This window comes from Carcharhinus amblyrhynchos, chromosome 24 (assembly GCF_965287045.1).
Source record: "Carcharhinus amblyrhynchos chromosome 24, sCarAmb.v2.hapA, whole genome shotgun sequence".
Lineage (NCBI taxonomy): Eukaryota > Metazoa > Chordata > Chondrichthyes > Carcharhiniformes > Carcharhinidae > Carcharhinus > Carcharhinus amblyrhynchos.
Genome location: NC_137347.1, coordinates 30,604,203 through 30,621,446, shown reverse-complemented (window position 1 = coordinate 30,621,446; position 17,244 = coordinate 30,604,203). Strand labels below are relative to the sequence as shown.

Below are 17,244 nucleotides of genomic sequence, written 5' to 3'. Positions count from 1 at the left end.
TATTATTTAGTATGGCCAATCAGCCTAACCCACACATCTTTGGAATGTGGGAGGAAACTGGAGCACCCTGGAGGAAACCCATGCAGATATGGGGAGATTGTGCAAACTCCACACAGACAGTCATCTGAGGCTAGAATTGAACCCATGTCTCTGGTGCTGTGAGGCAGCAAAGCTAACCACTGTGCTGCCATGCCACCCCCAATTCATAGGAGCACCTTGGGAATGATGAGCACTTTACGTAATGCTTTTCGTGACCCCAGCAAATCCCAAAATAATTGATGAAGCAGTTTTGAAAGAAAGGTACTGTTGTAATCTGCACACGAAATCACCCAACAGCAGTCAGGTGTCCTGTTTGTAAGATGCTGAGAGCAAATTATCATTCCTGGTTCGGGGCAGGGCTCTCCTGCTCTTCAAATAATTCCACAGAATCTTGACCATCTATCTGAAAGGGCAGACAGAACCTCAGTTTAACTTCTCACCTGAAAGGTGACCATCTCTGACAGTGCAGCACTCTCACAAAACAGCACCAGCAGTGTCAATATGGATTATGTGCTCAGGTTTCTGGAATGGGCTTTGAACCAATAAGCCTTTGACCCACAGGATAGTGTGACCCACTGCGTCACAGTGATATGGTTTTAAGAGTGAGGCAGCTAAATCGACAACTTAGCTCACTTTCTGCTTGCTGTAGATAAAACAGTAATGTATCTGTGATAAACCCCAGAACTTCCATGGAGAATTTACCAACCTTCCTGTGGAATACAAGTTCCTGTAGTAACTAGCGATTGACTACCCAGGATGAAAGCATCACCAGGGGGCTGCACGGTGGCACAGAGGTTAGCACTGCTGCCTGACAGTGCCAGGTACCTGGGTACAATTGCTGGCTTGGGTCACTGTCTGTGTGGAGTTTGCACATTCTCCTCATGTCTGCATGGGTTTCCTCTGGGTGCTCTGGTTTCCTCCCACAGTCCAAAGATGTACAGGTTAAGTTGATTGGCCATGCTAAATTGCCATTTAGTGTCAGGGGGACTAGCAGGATGAATACGTGGGGTTACGGGGATAGGGTCTGGGTAGGATTGTGGTTGGTGCAGAGTCGATAGACTGAATGGCCTCCTTTTGCATTGTCGGGTTTCTATGATTCTATGCCCTGAGCCCTTAATGCAGCAGACTCCGAAACCGCTCTGCAGAACAATCGTCCTGGACGGGACTCATGTACCACAGGGCTGTAGTTTAACGTTATGATTTATAATACATGGTGGCACAGTGGCACTGTGGTTAGCACTGCTGCCTCTCAGCACCAGGGACCCCGGGTTCGATTCCCAGCTTGGGTCACTGTCTGTGCAGAGTTTGCACATTGCCTGTGTGGGTTTCCTCTGGGTGCTCCGGTTTGCTCCAACAGTCTGAAAAACGTGCTGGTTCGGTGCATTGGCCGTGCTAAATGCACCCAAACAGGTGCCAGAGTGCGGCGCCATGAGGATTTTCATAGTAACTTCATTGCAGTGTTAATGTAAGCCTACTTGCAACACTAATAAATAAACTTTAAAAACTTCCTGTTCCTTTCCAGCAGCATCCTGAATTATTACAGAATCATTCCCTCACTCACAGCTATCCACTTTCCACCTTCTGTAAAGTTGAAGTCATCCAAATCTCTTTTTCTAAATCTCACACACATCATTCCAATGGAACATTAATCTCGGGGTTCAAAATTGTGAGGGGTAAACAGGGAGAAAGAATGCATTGGCAGAGGACACAGATTTCAAGTGATTTGCAAAACAAAAGAGCCAGAGAGTGTGATGAGACTCATTGTTACCCTCAGTGAGTTTTAATGATCTGGAATACACATGCCTGCAAAAATAACTATGGAAATAAGTCAGCTGTAACTTTCAGAAGAGAAATACTGAAAGGTTGAAAAAAATTCAGGACTATGGGTAAAGGCTAGGGGTAGTGGGATTAATTTGGATAGCTCTCCCTAAGAACCAGCCCAGACATGATGGGCCAAATGGCCTCCTGTGATTCTCTGTGCTGCTTTACTGTGCCCATTAGCTCCACCTGGTGGCATTGATGGTTCATTAACTGAATCACTAAAGTGTCAGGAGCAAAACCATTCGTCTCTGAATAAATCAAATGTGATTTTTGTTACGTGGAATTTTCTCCTTTTGGACCACGAGTTTGACCTTCACCTGTGTCTTTTGGTTACTAACTGTCATGGAATAAAACGGTGGAGAATGGAGGCCATCGAGCCTTTGCTGACTCTTTGAAGGACTTTCTAATTAGCCCCAATTCATCGTCATTTCCCTGTAATCCTGCGAGTCATATATTTATCTGTTTCTTTTTTAAAGACTATGATATATTCTGCTGCTGCAGCTGTTTCTCGTGGGGCATCCAATGTCCAGACAATCTGATGTGAAATGATCCTCCTAACATCCCTCCTTCATTTTTCATCAACAGCTATAAATTCATTCCAGTTACCCACTCAGTAAGCAGTGAAAAAATTTCTCTCTTACTAAGACATAAGACCATAAAATATAGGAGCAGAATTAGGCCACTCGGCCCATCGTGTCTACTCTGCCATTCTATCATGGTTGATATTTTTCTCATTCACATTCTCCTACCTTTTCCCCATAATTACTGATCCCTTTATTAATCAAGCACCCCTCTATCTCTGCCTTAAAGACACTCAATGACCTGCCTCCATGGCCCTCTGTGGCAAAGAGTTCCACAGACTCACCATTCTCTGGCTGAAGAAATTTCTCCTCATCTCTGTTTTAACTGACCGTCCCTTTAGCCTGAGGTTGTGCCCTTTGGTTCTAGTTTTTCCTATCAGTGGAAACATCCTTTCCACGTCCACTCTATCCAGGCGTTGCAGTATCCTGAAAGTTTCAATAAGATCCCTCCTCATCTTTTTAAACTCCAATGAGTACAGACCCAAAGTCCTCAACCGTTTCTCTTGTGACAAGCTCTTCATTCCAGGGATCACTCTTGTGAACTTCGTCTGGACCCTTTCAAAGGCCAGCACATCTTACCTTACATGGGGTCTGACCAGAGCCTTACACAGCCTCAGAAGTACATCCCTGCTCTTGTATTCTAGCCCTCTTGACATGAATGCCAACATTACATTTGCCTTCCTAACTGCCGACTGAACCTGTGCGTCAACCTTAAGAGGATCTTGAACAATGACTCCCAAGTCTCTTTGTGGTATTGATTTCTTAAGCATTTCCTCACTTAGAAAATAGTCTATGCTTCCATTCCTCCTTCCAAAGTGCACAACCTCACACTTTTCCACATTGTATTCCATCTGCCTCTTCTTTGCCCACTCTCCTAACCTGTCCAAGTCCATCTGCAGCACTCCTGCTTCCTCAATACTACCTGTCTCTCTACGTATCTTTGTACCATCTGCAAACTCAGTCCCTTCAGTTCCTTCCTCCAAATTGTTAATGTATATTGTGAAAAGTTGTTGTCCCAGTACCGAGCCCTGAGGCACACCACTAGTCGCTGGCTGCCATCCTGAAAAAGAATGCTTTATTCGCACTCTCTGCCTTCTGCCAGTCAACCAATCCTCTATCCATGCCAGGATCTTACTCTTAACACAATGGGCTCTTAACTTATTTGACAGTCTCTTATATGGCACCTTGTCAAAAGGCTTCTGGAAATCTAAATAAATCATGTTCACTGGTTCTCCTTTATCTAAACTCCTTGTTACCTCCTCAAAGAACTCTAATAGATTTGTCAGACATGACCTCCCCTTGACAAAGCCGTGCTGACTCATCCTATCTGACCATGCACTTCCAAGTACCCCATGAGTCCCAAGTACCCTATCAAAATGCCTCACTTCTGATGATTACCCGATCACTTTATGCCTTTCTCTCGTTTAGCACCAATAATTTATTCCTAATTCCTCTGGTCTCATTAATAAAACCTTGGATTATCTCTTTGAATTCATAGAACTGTAGAATCCCTACGGAAGGAAGCCATTGGCCCTTCGAGTCTGCACTGACCACAATCCCACCCAGGCCTTATTCCCGTAAACCCACGTATTTACCCTGCTAATGCTGCTGACACTCGGATCAACTTAACATAAGAACATAAGAACATAAGAAATAGGAGCAGGAGTAGGCCATCTCGCCCTTCGAGCCTGCCCCGCCATTCAATAAGATCATGGCTGATCTGTCGTGGCTCAGTTCCACATTCCCGCCCTCTCCCCATAACCCTTAATCCCCTCTCTTATCAAAAACCTATCAACCCGCGTCTTAAAAATATTTAGCGAGGCAGCCTCCACCACTTCAACGGGCAGAGAATTCCAGAGATTCACCACCCTTTGAGTGAAGAAGTTCCTCCTCAACTCCGTTCTAAACCGCCTCCCCTTTATCTTGAGGCTGTGCCCCCTAGTCCTTCTGTCTTTTTTGAGCGGGAAGAGTCTCTCCACCTCTATCCTATCCATCCCATTCATCATCTTATACGTCTCAATGAGATCTCCCCTCATTCTTCTAAACTCTAACGAGTACAAGCCTAGTTTATTCAGCCTCTCCTCATAGCTCAACCCCCTCACCTCCAATCTGCTTAGTCTGCTCATCTTTGAATTCTTTCCTCTTGTCCTGCTTTGGATGGAACTCTCCAACTGTTACCTAACTAGTGATCTGGGCTGGTTTAACTTAACTCTCTGTGCCTCATATTTGAAACCCATATTCTCATCAGCCTCTCTTTTATATTTTAATCAAACTGTTAATTGGAACAGTCTGGCTGTATTTAAGAGGAATTTAGGTAAGCATATGAGGGAGAAAGGGTGAGATGATGAAGAGGGCAGAAGGAGGTTCTTGCGGAACATCAGCATGGGTAAAGGGTCGAATGGCTTCCTCCTGTGCTGTAACTCACCTCTCCCACCCCGAAACGGCACAGTGGTTAGCACTTGCCAAGGACCTGGGTTTGATTCCTGGCTTGGTTTACTGTCTGTGCGGAGTCTGCATGTTCTCCCCGTGTCTGCGTGGGTTTCCTCTGGGTGCTCCAGTTTCCTCCCACAGGAGGTTAGATGCATTGGCCATGCTAAATTCTCCCCCGAACAGGCGCCGGAGTGTGGCGACGAGGGGATTTTCACAGTAACTTCATTGCAGTGTTAATGTAAGCCTGCTTGTGACACTAATAAATAAAAAAAACTTCAAAATATCCATGTTCAGGGTTTCTCAGTCAGATTGCCCAACACAGAATTGCAAAGAATTTGCTGGAGACAAGTTGCTCTCAGGTTGTACTAAATGTTAATGAAGGAGGACAGATTGATCCATTTTTGCCTTGGGCAGCAGGTAGTATCAGCAGCTGATCTCTCTATTGAGAAAAATCAAGGTAATCTGGAAACACCTGCTTTGAGCCAGTCCCAGTTGTATGGGCGTTATTCTCATTTTATCTCTCCCAAGTTATTGCTCAGCTGAATTTTCCTTTCAGTAGAGTTTTGAAATAGTTGAGTAAGTGGAACCTGAAACATCAAATCCCAATGGGATCCAGCGACTCAGGACAAGTCTGACAGTTACAGTTTGGTTCATGTGACATGAGACAATGTGCCACACCTGCACCCACGCAAGGTGAAGGTTACGCTGAGAACTTTGCTAGAGTTCTTCTGAAATGATGCATAAACTGATTAAAAAAACCCTCAAACATTACATGTTAGTGTACTTGAAGAACCAGCATGCAAAAAGAAGGCAATCCCTCTACATGGACAGAGCACAGCTAGAAGAGCATGTGTCATTTTCACCAGTGTCATGCATTGGAGAGGTGATGGCACAGTGATGTTGTCAGTGGATTAATAATTGAGTAGACCCAGGACAAGATCTGGGGACCTGGGTTCAAATCCCACCATGGCAGGAGGTGGAATTTGAACTCAATTAAAAACCTGGAATTAAAACATCTGCTGATAACCATGAAACTATTGTTGATTGTTGTGAAAACCCATCTGGTTCACTAATGTCATTTAGGGAAGGAAATCTGCTGTCCTTACCTGGCCTGGATTCAGGTAGGACAGCACTGTGTTTAGTAGGAAACACAAAACCTCCCAGATAGATATCAAAATTCCCTAACATGATTTGTAACCTGGCAGGAAACTTTTTGGCAAAGTCCAAGCCAATTTTTATCCTTCAGATAACATCACTTTTAAAAAAAAATCAAAGCAAAGAAGATTAATAGGAGATCTTTGTAAATTCATTTATAGGTTGTGGTTGTTGTTGCAAAGATCAGGTTTAATTGTTCATCCCTTATTGCCCTTGAGAAGGTGGTGGTGAGACACTGCAGTCCATCTCATGTAGGTACACTTAACTCTCTCTTATGGAAAGAGTTCCAGGATTTTGACCCAGTGACAATGAAGAAACAGCAATATGATTCCAAGTCAGGTTGGTGAATGGCTTCAAGGTGGTGGTGCTCCCATACGCCTGTTGCCCTTGTCCTTCTAGGTAGCAGAGATGTGAGATTGGTCGTGCACTCTGTAGATGGTATACACTGGTGATGAAGGAATTGAATGTTTAATGAGGTGAATAGGTAATAAACAAGTCAGCTGGCTTGTCTTAGAGGACATTGAGTTTCTTGAGTGTTGGTGGAGCCCACTGATCCCAACAAGCCTCTACTTTCTCAGAAGACTAAGGAAATTTGGCATGTCAGCTGGATTCTCACCAACTTTTACAGATGCACCATGGAAAGCATTCTTTCTGGTTTTATCACAGCTTGGTGTGGTTCCTGCTCTGCCCAAGACCACAAGGAACAACAAAAGGTCGTGAATGTAGCCCAATCCATCACACAAATCAGTCTCCCATCCATTGATTCTATCAATACTTTCTGCTGCGTCAGCAAAGCAGCCAACATAATTAAAAACCCATGCACCCCGGACATACTCTCTTCCGACTTCTTCCATTGGGAAAAAGATGCAAAAGTCTGAGGTCATGTACTAACCAACTCAAGAACAGCTTCTTCCTTGCTGCCATCAGACTTCAGAAAGGACCTACCTCACATTAAGTTAATCTTTCTCTGCACTCTAGCTATGATTGTAACACTACATTCTGCACCCTTTCATTTCCTTCTCTATGAACTGTATGCTTTGTCTGTATGGCGTTCAAAAAGCAATACTTTTCGCTGTATGCTAATACATGTGACAATAATAAATCAAATCCAATCAAATCAAAATTCCAGCACACCCCTGGCTTTGTGCTTTGTAGATGGTGGACAGGCTTTGGGGAATCAGGGGGTAATTTGTTGCTGCAGAATTCCCAGTCTCTCACCTGCTATCATAGCCACCGTATTAATATGGCTGGTGTGACACAAATACTTCCCTTTCTATGAGAATGTGAAATAGCCTGTGGGAAATTTCTTAAACCACCTCATGATTTTCAGGTGGTTTATTCCTAAATAGCAAAATGCTGACGATCTGAAATAAAAACAGAAAGTACTAGAAACCCTCAGTGGATCTGGCAGTAAGTTTGGAGAGAGAAATGGAGTTAATATTCCAGATCCATGACCTAATGAAAGATCATGGATGTTTAACACTGTTTCTCTCTTTGCTGATACAGCCTGATCTGTTGAGTATTTCCAATATTTTCTGTTTTACTATCTGATTATTTCTCAGTGGAAACATGAGAATACCCTGATACGTATCAAACCTGAAAATATTTAAAACACGCCAGCTAAATTCCTGAGTTGAATTGCACTGCACCAGTTGTCCAAGTGAGCAACTCTCATTTTCACTCTCTCACCCTCTCGCCAAAGCCCTGCCTGTTCGTCCACTTCAACTCAGAGTCAAATTCCCTTTCGAAAGCTTCAGTTGAACCTACATCCAGAACAGGCTCAAAAACATGGAAATGTATTTTCCTCATATCATTATTGCTTCTGTTACGAATCACTTTAAATCTGTGCCTCCTTGTTCATAATCCTTTCATGAGTGGGAACACTTCCTCCCTATCGACTTCTCCAGACGCCTCATACTTTTGAATAACTTCGTGAAATCTCTTTCCAGTCTTCTCTTCTCGAAGGAAACTTGTCCAAACAACCTTCACAACTGAAGTTCCTCATCTCAGGAACTGTTCTCATGCAAACTCCCCCCCAACCTTGCCCCCCCCCCCCCCCGACCTTGTCCCCCCCCCCCCCCCACCCCCGTGGCCCCCCTTTCCACCCCTCACCCCCAGACGAGATGTTCCCTTCCCCCCAACCTGATTCTCTCCACAGTTTGGGTCTTTCTCCCCACCCGGCCTGGTTCTCTCCCTGAACCCCTCCCCCCACCCGCCCTGGGTCTCCCCTTTGAATCACCAGAGCTTCCCCCGAATCTCTTGGTCTCCCCTGAATCCCCCGGCCCTAGTGGTACATTGACGACACACTCTGCTGCTACTGGTGGTGAAGGGAGTGAATGTTGGTGGGCTGCCAATCATGTGGCCTGCTTTGTCCTGGATGGAGCAGCACTCATCCTGATGGGTGGGGAGTACTCTATCAAACTCCTGACTTGTGCCTTGGAGGTGGTGGACAGACTTTGGGGAGTCAGGAGGTGAGTTACTAGCCACAGCATTACAAATCTTTGGCGTATTCCGTAGCCACAGTATTATACGGTCAGTCCATTCAGTTTCTGGTCAATGGTAACCCCAGGATTTAATTGTGTTTGTTGCCCTGGTTCTGAATGTGTCTACAGGTGGAAGCAGTTTCCCCACTTCTATCCATCTACAGATCAATGAACCCATGGACACATAGGTATGGAGCGTAAGTCACCCAAAAACCCTGAGGACCAATATGGATCTGTGCTCCTGGCCTAGATTAGCTGCTGGAACTTGGCTGCTTTATCCCCTGTAAGAAGGAGAAAGGCACCAGTATGGATCTCTCTATGTCTGAATACCTTTTGCTGTTTGTGGGTTCATTCCAAATGCCGGGGTATCAGATTAGTCTCATAATGTACTATTAATCTCATTCCCCTAGCCCAACAATAATTTGCGCATGATGCACAGTGGTTAGTGCTGCTGCCTCACCCTGCCAGGGTCCTGGATTTGATTCCAGTTTTGGATGACAGTATGTGCGGAATCTGTATGTTCTCTCTGTGTCTGCATGTGTTTCCTCCGGTTTCCTCCCACAGTCTGAAAGACGTATTGGTTAGGTGCATTGGCTATGCCAAATTCTCCCTCCGTGTATCCCAACAAGTGCCGGAGTGTGGCGACTGGGGGTTTTCACACTAACTCCATTGCGGTGTTAATGTAAGCCTACTTGTGACACTAACAAAATAAACTTTAAACTTTTAAAATATGCTTTATATCGTATGCTTCACACAGCCAAACATCCCCAAATCATTTCTCAGGAGCATAATCAAACAAACTTTGACACTGGGCCACATTACATGTTGGAACGAGTGAGGAGGCAGGTCACCCCGATAGAAGCAAAATGCTGCAAATACTGGAAATCTGAAATAAAAACTAAAAATGCTGGAAAAGGTCTGGCAGCATCTGTGGAGAGAGAAACAGGTTAACACTGAGCAGCATGATGGCACAGTGGTTAGCCCTGTTTCCTCACAGCGCCAGGGATCTGGGTTCAATTCCTGGCTTGGGTCACTATCTGGATGGAATTTGCACATCCTCTGCTTGGGTTTCCTCTGGGTGCTCTGGTTTCCTCCCACAGTCCAAAATGGGCGGGTTAGGTGGATTGGCCATGCTAAATTGCCCCTTAGCATGAGGGGGACTAGCTAGGATAAATGCATGAGGTTATGGGGATAGAGCCTGTATGGGATTGTGGTTGGTGCAGACACGATGGGCCAAATGGCCTCCTTCTACACTGTAGGGATTCTAAGATTGTGAGTCGGTTTTCAGAGCTCGAGATTAGAAGCGTACTGACCTGGGGGGGTGGGGAGGCGCTGGGGTGAAGGGGCGTAGGCAGAGGTTTCAGGGAGGGCCAGGCAACTGAAGGGATCGGATGCCAAAAAGCGAGGGGATGAAAACTTGGGAAGTTACAAGAGGGCAGAATTTGAAGTAGGGCAGAGTTCTCTGAGGATTGTACAGCTGGAGGAGGAAGGCTAGGGAGGAGAGAGGTCACGGGAGGGTTTGGACGGCAGGGGAAGGGGAGAGGGGCATTGTTGGTGAACATAATTCTCCAAAAGCTGTGAATAGAGGGAGGTTAACTGGGATAGTGACACACCTATATTGGTATTGGTCATTAACAAGTTGATTCTGACAGCTTCATTGACAATCAGCAGGAAATTTACCACACTGAGACAGACTAATTACCTCCGCAGACAAAGTATACAAATTCTAACCCCATTTTTAATTCTCTTTATGTTTTTTTTCTCTCTCTCCACAGAAACGCTATTTCAGCCTATCGGAGTCAGACCTGAGAAGCAAGAGGGGCGCGTTTGGGGGTGAGGGGGGTGGCAGCCTCCTGGGTCCCTTCAATACCTTACCTGGCAAGGCAGCAGCAAGGCGAGGCAAAGAGTCTGGGGCCAGGGCCGAGCAGAGAGACTATCCGCACAGCTGGGCAGGCGGAGAGGAGGACAGTGGGTCGGGGGATGGTCGGCTGTGTCAGAAGCGGGTTTGGGACACTGACACAGCCTCAGAGAGCCACCCTGGAAGCAGTCAGTGTGATAACATTCCTGACAGCCCACACCAAACCAGTTCTCCAGTGATCCCTGCCACAGAGCGCAACCTCCCTGGCTGGGCTGAGGAAGTTTTAAATACCTGTTTAGCTAAAGTAAACACATCCCCGCCGCCCACTGAAGACCCCTTACATCCAGCCACACCTCCCATTGCCCCGCAGAGTGAGGGGGGCAGCTGGGAACTGCCCCAGGTGCCAGGGAGACAGTCCCAGGGTAAAAGAGCAAAGACTAAATACAACATTCTCATCACTCTGACCAAGGAGGAAGACTATTGGGAAGGGGAAGGGGAAGGGGATGAGGGGGGGTTAGTCCCCAGCCAGGCAGGAGTCCCAGAGCGAGCGGAATCCCACGAGGTGCCAATGGCACAGACACGCCTCCAGGAAGAAGGGGAACCTGTCGGGTCAGTTCCCATTGGACGCGCTGAGGAATGTCAGAGGAATGTGCTGGAGCCGCCTCTCGGTCGGTTCAGTCATCATTACATCAGCCTGGGCTACGGGAGGAGAGCGGAGAACTCCAAACATCCTGGGGAACACATCACAACTTACCCAGTTCCCAGCCTGGGAGAGCCAGTCTTCAGTCGCTCCCTCGAGAAACCCCCCAACATTCAGACTGAAAGGTGAGTGATACACACACACACACACACACACACACACACACACACACACACACACACACACACACACACACACACACACACACACACACAGACACACACACACACACACAAGCACACACACACCTACAATTAAACTCAACAACCCAGAACGATCATCTTTTAAATCAGTCTTCACTTTGGCTCTGTACTCTGGTCAATGTTTTATTCTGCTTCTGTCAGCTTTGTTCAAAAGTTTGGAGTGTTATTGACGCTACCATTTCTGCTTGTCTATCATCTTCTCACTGCTACCTGACTGTTGTTACCGGGTATGGAATCTAAGGCAGTATCAGTGTCACACAGTTTCCTGCTCATCGTCCTGACACCAGCACTGGGAGTGTACGCCGCAAACCCCAGTCTCAGTAAACTTACAGAAATATACCCATGTCAGAGGGAGTTTCTGTTTGCATGTTAAAGAGACTCGTGTTCTGAAGGATGTCCCTGAGCGTTTGATGAGTTGCTGAGTGTATCTCGAAATTGTTGTGTGGGTGTTTGAGGAAATAATAAATACTTAATGCCTCAGCTTGTGAGAGAGTTGGTGGGGTGGTGGTGGGAGGCGGGGGACATGAGGGTCAATGTGTGAGTTTGAGGAGAGATTGAGGGTCAGTGTGAAGGGGGACTAAGGGTCAGTGCATGAGTTTGAGGAGGATTGAGGGTTAGTGTGAGAGTTTGAGATGCAATTGAGGGTCAGTGGTGTGAGTTTGAAGGGGATTGAGGGTCAGTGTGTGAGTTTGAGGGAGGATTGAGGATCATTGTGTGGGTTTGAGGAAGGATTGAGGGTCAGTGTGTGAGTTGGAGGAGGGATTGAGGGTCAGTGTGTGAGTTGGAGGAGGGATTGAACATCAGTATCTGAGTTTGAGTGAGGATTGGGGGTAAGTGTGTGAGTCTGAATGAGGATTGAGGATCAGTGTGTGAGTTGGAGGAGGGATTGAGGGTCAGTATATGAGTTTGAGGGGGATTGAGGGTAAGTATGTGAGTTTAAGGGGGATTGAGGGTCAGTGTGTGAGTTTGAGTGAGAATTGTGGGTCAGTGTGTGAGTTTGAGGAGGGATTGAGGGTCAGTGTGTGAGTTTGAGGAGGGATTGAGGGTCAGTGTGTGAGTTTGAGGAGGGATTGAGGGTCAGTGTGTGAGTTTGAGGGGGATTGAGGGTCAGTGTGTGAGTTTGAGGGGGATTGAGGGTCAGTGTGTGAGTTTGAGGGGGATTGAGGGTCAGTGTGTGAGTTTGAGTGAGGATTGTGGGTCAGTGTGTGAGTTTGAGGAGGGATTGAGGGTCAGTGTGTGAGTTTGAGTGAGGATTGTGGGTCAGTGTGTGAGTTTGAGGGGGATTGTGGGTCAGTGTGTGAGTTTGAGGAGGGATTGAGAGTCAGTGTGTGAGTTTGAGGAGGGATTGAGGGTCAGTGTGTGAGTTTGAGGGGGATTGAGGGTCAGTGTGTGAGTTTGAGGGGGATTGAGGGTAAGTATGTGAGTTTGAGGGGGATTGAGGGTCAGTGTGTGAGTTTGAGTGAGGATTGTGGGTCAGTGTGTGAGTTTGAGGGGGACTGAAGGTCAGTGTGTGAGTTTGAGTGAGGATTGTGGGTCAGTGTGTGAGTTTGAGGGGGATTGAGGGTCAGTATGTGAGTTTGAGGGGGATTGAGGGTCAGTGTGTGAGTTTGAGGAGGGATTGAGAGTCAGTGTGTGAGTTTGAGGAGGGATTGAGGGTCAGTGTGTGAGTTTGAGGGGGATTGAGGGTCAGCGTGTGAGTTTGAGGGGGATTGAGGGTCAGTGTGTGAGTTTGAGGGGGATTGAGGGTCAGCGTGTGAGTTTGAGGGGGATTGAGGGTCAGTGTGTGAGTTTGAGGGGGATTGAGGGTGTGAAATGCTTTGGATTGAACTTGCCTACTTTCATTTCAAAATCCAGTTTCACCAACAGAGTCACAAATAAATGTATAATATCTAGTTTTGTATGCTCCACAATAGAAATAGTTTCTTCACGAGTGAATTAGAGATTTACTATCAGGCCTCTCCCCAACATTCTCCTTCCTATTGAGAAAAGCCCAACCTATTGAGAATGTTCTTTCAATAAATGAAAGTGTTTTTTTTCTCTGAAGCATTGTATCTAGTTTGTTTGTGTTGCAAGGTCTCCGCCGCAGCACTTTTTCAAAGCACACTCCCAATTATTTTGTTTCTCAGCAGAACAAGTCTGAATCCGGCGAGTTTTCCACTTCAGAAAGCGGGAGGCTTGGAAAGCAACCAGGAGAATCCGAGAAAAGTGGGAGTTGTTAACTCTGGGACAATGAACATCAGCAGCCAAACAGGAGCTGAAGGTGCCACATGGCTCTCCACGCACACATCTCAGAGTGCAGTGAGTCTTGACTCCTCACACACCACAAACAGCACAGGGCAGCAACAGAGTCACGGAGGGTTCAGCGACACCAAGAACGGAGTGTCAGAATCTCCAAATAGCTCCTTGCAGCTGAGCATTGCAGATTCGGGACACACAGTTTCTCAAATATCCAGTCCAGGTGAACGCAGTGTTGCAAATGGCAGTGATGGGTCTCTGTCAAGCAATCCTACACAGAATAGCACTACAGAAAACATTGGCAGCCACAACACTATGAATTCCCTTCTGTATGGCGGGCAAATTGGAAGTGATTCAATGCAACAGCCGGGCAAAATGTCTCAACTTGGTGGAGGTGCTGTGTCGCAGAATGTGGATTCCTCTGGGCTAATAAGTACTCTTCATGGACAGAACCCTGACCAAAATGGTCTCACGTTTGAAAACCGTCACTCTTCAGTCAGTGAGGAAAGCGTACCTGCAAAGGTGAAATTGGATCAAATTCCTGGATCACAGCTGATTGGGACTCCTCTCCAGAATCCTGAAAATGGATCCATTCTAAACGCTCCAAAATACTCTTTGGGTCTCTTCAAAGCAGACACCACTGAACAGCCTGCCTCCAATTCTGAAACTGCTCCTGTTCAAAATCCCACTGAGGGTCCCAAAGGTCCCCAGGCTGGAAGCTCCATTATCACCAATGCAGAGTTCCAAGAGCAGACATTCAGGAAGACATCTGAGAAAACAGGACAAGAGGGAAGTAGGGAGCCCCAACCATCTGGCAGCCTCATTCTGCAGAAGGACTTGTCTCCCCCTGACAGCGCCATCCAAAATCAGAGAGAGAATAGTCCCACAAATGTCTCGGACGACCCTGATGGTCTGTTGGAAATAGATGGGTTTGTGGATGCCATTCGTAACTTGGAAAGTCCCATGCTCTTAAGTCGTAACAAAAGCGCGAGAAGCCAGAAGGTACATTCCATCTCCTCTCCTTTTTGCACCTTGCCTCCAATAGAAGAAGATCAAATCACTCACAAGAGTCCTCTACCTTTGTTGCCAAGCATTGAGACATCACAGCAGCTGTCGAGCCCTCTGTCCCTCAGTCAGAGACCTTTGCCAAGCCTCCCCTCCCAGCCGGTTTCACCAGCCCCTCGAATAGATTTCTCAAATACCCCGAGAAGAGAAATTCTCACCCCTCTGGAGATGATGAAGATGCAGCTGGAAGATAAGCCCAGAATTGCTGCCCAACGTGCTTCAGCAGAGAGCAGCATTGTCTTCCAATCAAATCTTCAAGGAAAGTCCAAGCTAGACTTCAACACAAATTCAACAAACAAAGATTCAGAGAATAGGTGGTCTCGACTTAATAACAGCCTGTTGTACTCCAATTATAAAAAACCCTCTGAGTCTTTCTCCACCAGGTCATTGGATCGTAACCTGAAATCAATACCTGTGAGTCCAGTCAGTCCATCAACCACGTCGCCAAATCTTATGTACAGAGGTTTGTCGCTTGAGGGTGCTGGCATAACAACGATGGCCACTGACCCGCTCCCAACAACGGCTTTCCTTGCTGGAATGTTTGAAGGGGATTCAATGGATGGCAGAAGGCCCAGTTTGCACTCCAGCATCTCGGACAGGCTGATGACTGGCTCCAATCTTTCGGATAGTGGCAGGAAGTTTCGCAGAATCTCCTTACCTTCGAATTTAGAGCACAGTACAATCGCCAATGAGAAACCAAGAAAGATCACGGCTTTTCCAGATGCACTGGTGAGCAGAATGTTTACACGCTCTCTCCCCTCCCCCCCCTCCTTTTTTTTATTCCCAACAATTCTCATTCCTGATCGCCATGCAGGGATTCTATGCATTTTCCTAATAATCTGCCAACTCCCATTTTTAACCTTTACCACCCTCACACTTGTATTGCCCTTTACTTTGGTATCTTCAGCCATATTTGATGTCAGTTCTTTGTGTCCATGCCAAAATTATTCATGGATATGGAGAATTGTCTGTGTGGAATTTACATGTTCTCCCCTTGTCTGCATGGGTTTCCTCCGGGTGCTCCAGTTTCCTCCTATAATCCAAATATGTGCGGGTTAGGTGGATTGGCCATGCTAAATTTGACCCTTAGTGTCCCAAGATGTGTAGATTAGATGGATTAGCCATGAGAAGTGTGTGGAGTTATGGGGGTAGGGCAGGGGAAGAGGGCCTGGGTAAGATACTCTGTCAGAGAGTCGATGCAGACTCAATGGGCTGAATGGCCTCTTCTGCACTGTAGGGATTCTGTGAACTAGGTCATAGCACATACTCTTAGGGCACACCATTAGCTTTCAGCACCAACTCTGAAATAACAACTTACTCATGGCTTGACCCAATCCTCCTAGTCTGAATGCCTCAATACTGTTAATTGGATCCTATGCCATTGTATCAATAAATTGTATCTATTGGTAAGACCAGTACTCACTGGGTGACTGATCTGCCCACATTTGCCCTTGGTTTGCTACCAAACGGTGTATCAGGTGTCTGGGGAGTACCCCCTCCTTCAAACAAGAAACAAAGCATATTACAAAGCACCGCTAATTTTCAATGAATGGCCTCCCATTGTTGATTATCCCAATTCCACTGTCCTGCTCCAATACCGCTGACCTTGTAGCTTCCTGACTTCCCACACTGATTGAGAAGTGAATGGACTCTTTCTTTACCTGTTCGGAAGATTTTCAACTTCAATCAAATGGCTCTTCTTCCCACCTCCAAGATTTTTGTATCTAGTAAATGAAGGTGTTCAAAGGATGATGGGGAGGAAACACAGTTTTGTTAACAGTTTGACAATATTTCTTCAGGATCAGTAATTTACAGGTCAGTCTTCAATTTTTGGAGACTCCTGTATAATCTTGGAGAACTGATGTTGATGCATTTCCTAGTTTGCAATCTTTTGGTGCAGTGACCCATAAAGACCAAGTTCCTGGCTCAGTGTATAGAATCCCTACACTGCAGAAGGAGGCCATTCAGCCCATCAAGCCTGCACTGACAACAATCCCACCCAGGGCCAGTCCCTGTAACCCAATGTATTTATTCTGCTAATCCCCTGACACTGAGGAACAATTTAGCATGGCCAATCAACCCAACCCGCACATCTTTGGAGTGTGGGAGGAAACCGGAGGAAACCCACACAGATACAGGGAGAATATGCAAACTCCACACAGTCACTGAGACTGGAATTGAACCCGGGTCCCTGGAGCAGTGCCACCGTGCCTCCATGCGTGGGCTAATGTCAACCAATTGGAATGGCAATACAGCTCCACAATTACTCTAGATTCTTTGAACGGGCAGCCAGGAGTTGACCAGAGCTTCCTGGGCTATCTTGTTACTGCTCTTGGACATCACATGAATGTGGGTATCAGGTAAGAACAGGGTTACACTGGTTGTGATGCCACCCAATACCAAATAACCTTCTGATACTCATTCCAAAGAAAGAGTTGCTCCATGGATGAGGGGGTGAGGTTGTCTTTTTCCTGTGATCCCTGTAGGAGTTGGCATCTCAATGAGAAAAGTAACATATATAGTCTGGGGACTCATTGAATGATGTCCATTTTTCTGACTCAGTGGGTTGAAGCAGTTAAAATACATCACCAGAAAGGGCATAAAATCTTTCATTTGTACCAAACCTCATCATGATTAAGATGCACGATTCTTTCAAAGGGAAGCATGGTGGCCC

At 46.4% G+C, this 17,244-nt stretch overlaps 1 protein-coding gene across 1 annotated transcript in view; it reads left to right on the top strand.

Annotated features, from left to right (window-relative positions):
* The window catches only part of LOC145357935 (uncharacterized), a 110,035-nt gene that overhangs the window by 45,663 nt on the left and 47,128 nt on the right, over nucleotides 1-17,244 (top strand). Inside the window, exons 3-4 of the mRNA XM_080211519.1 lie at nucleotides 10,285-11,192; nucleotides 13,397-15,299. Coding sequence (XP_080067645.1) covers nucleotides 10,285-11,192; nucleotides 13,397-15,299 — 2,811 coding nt within the window. The remainder of the gene's footprint in view (nucleotides 1-10,284; nucleotides 11,193-13,396; nucleotides 15,300-17,244) is intronic.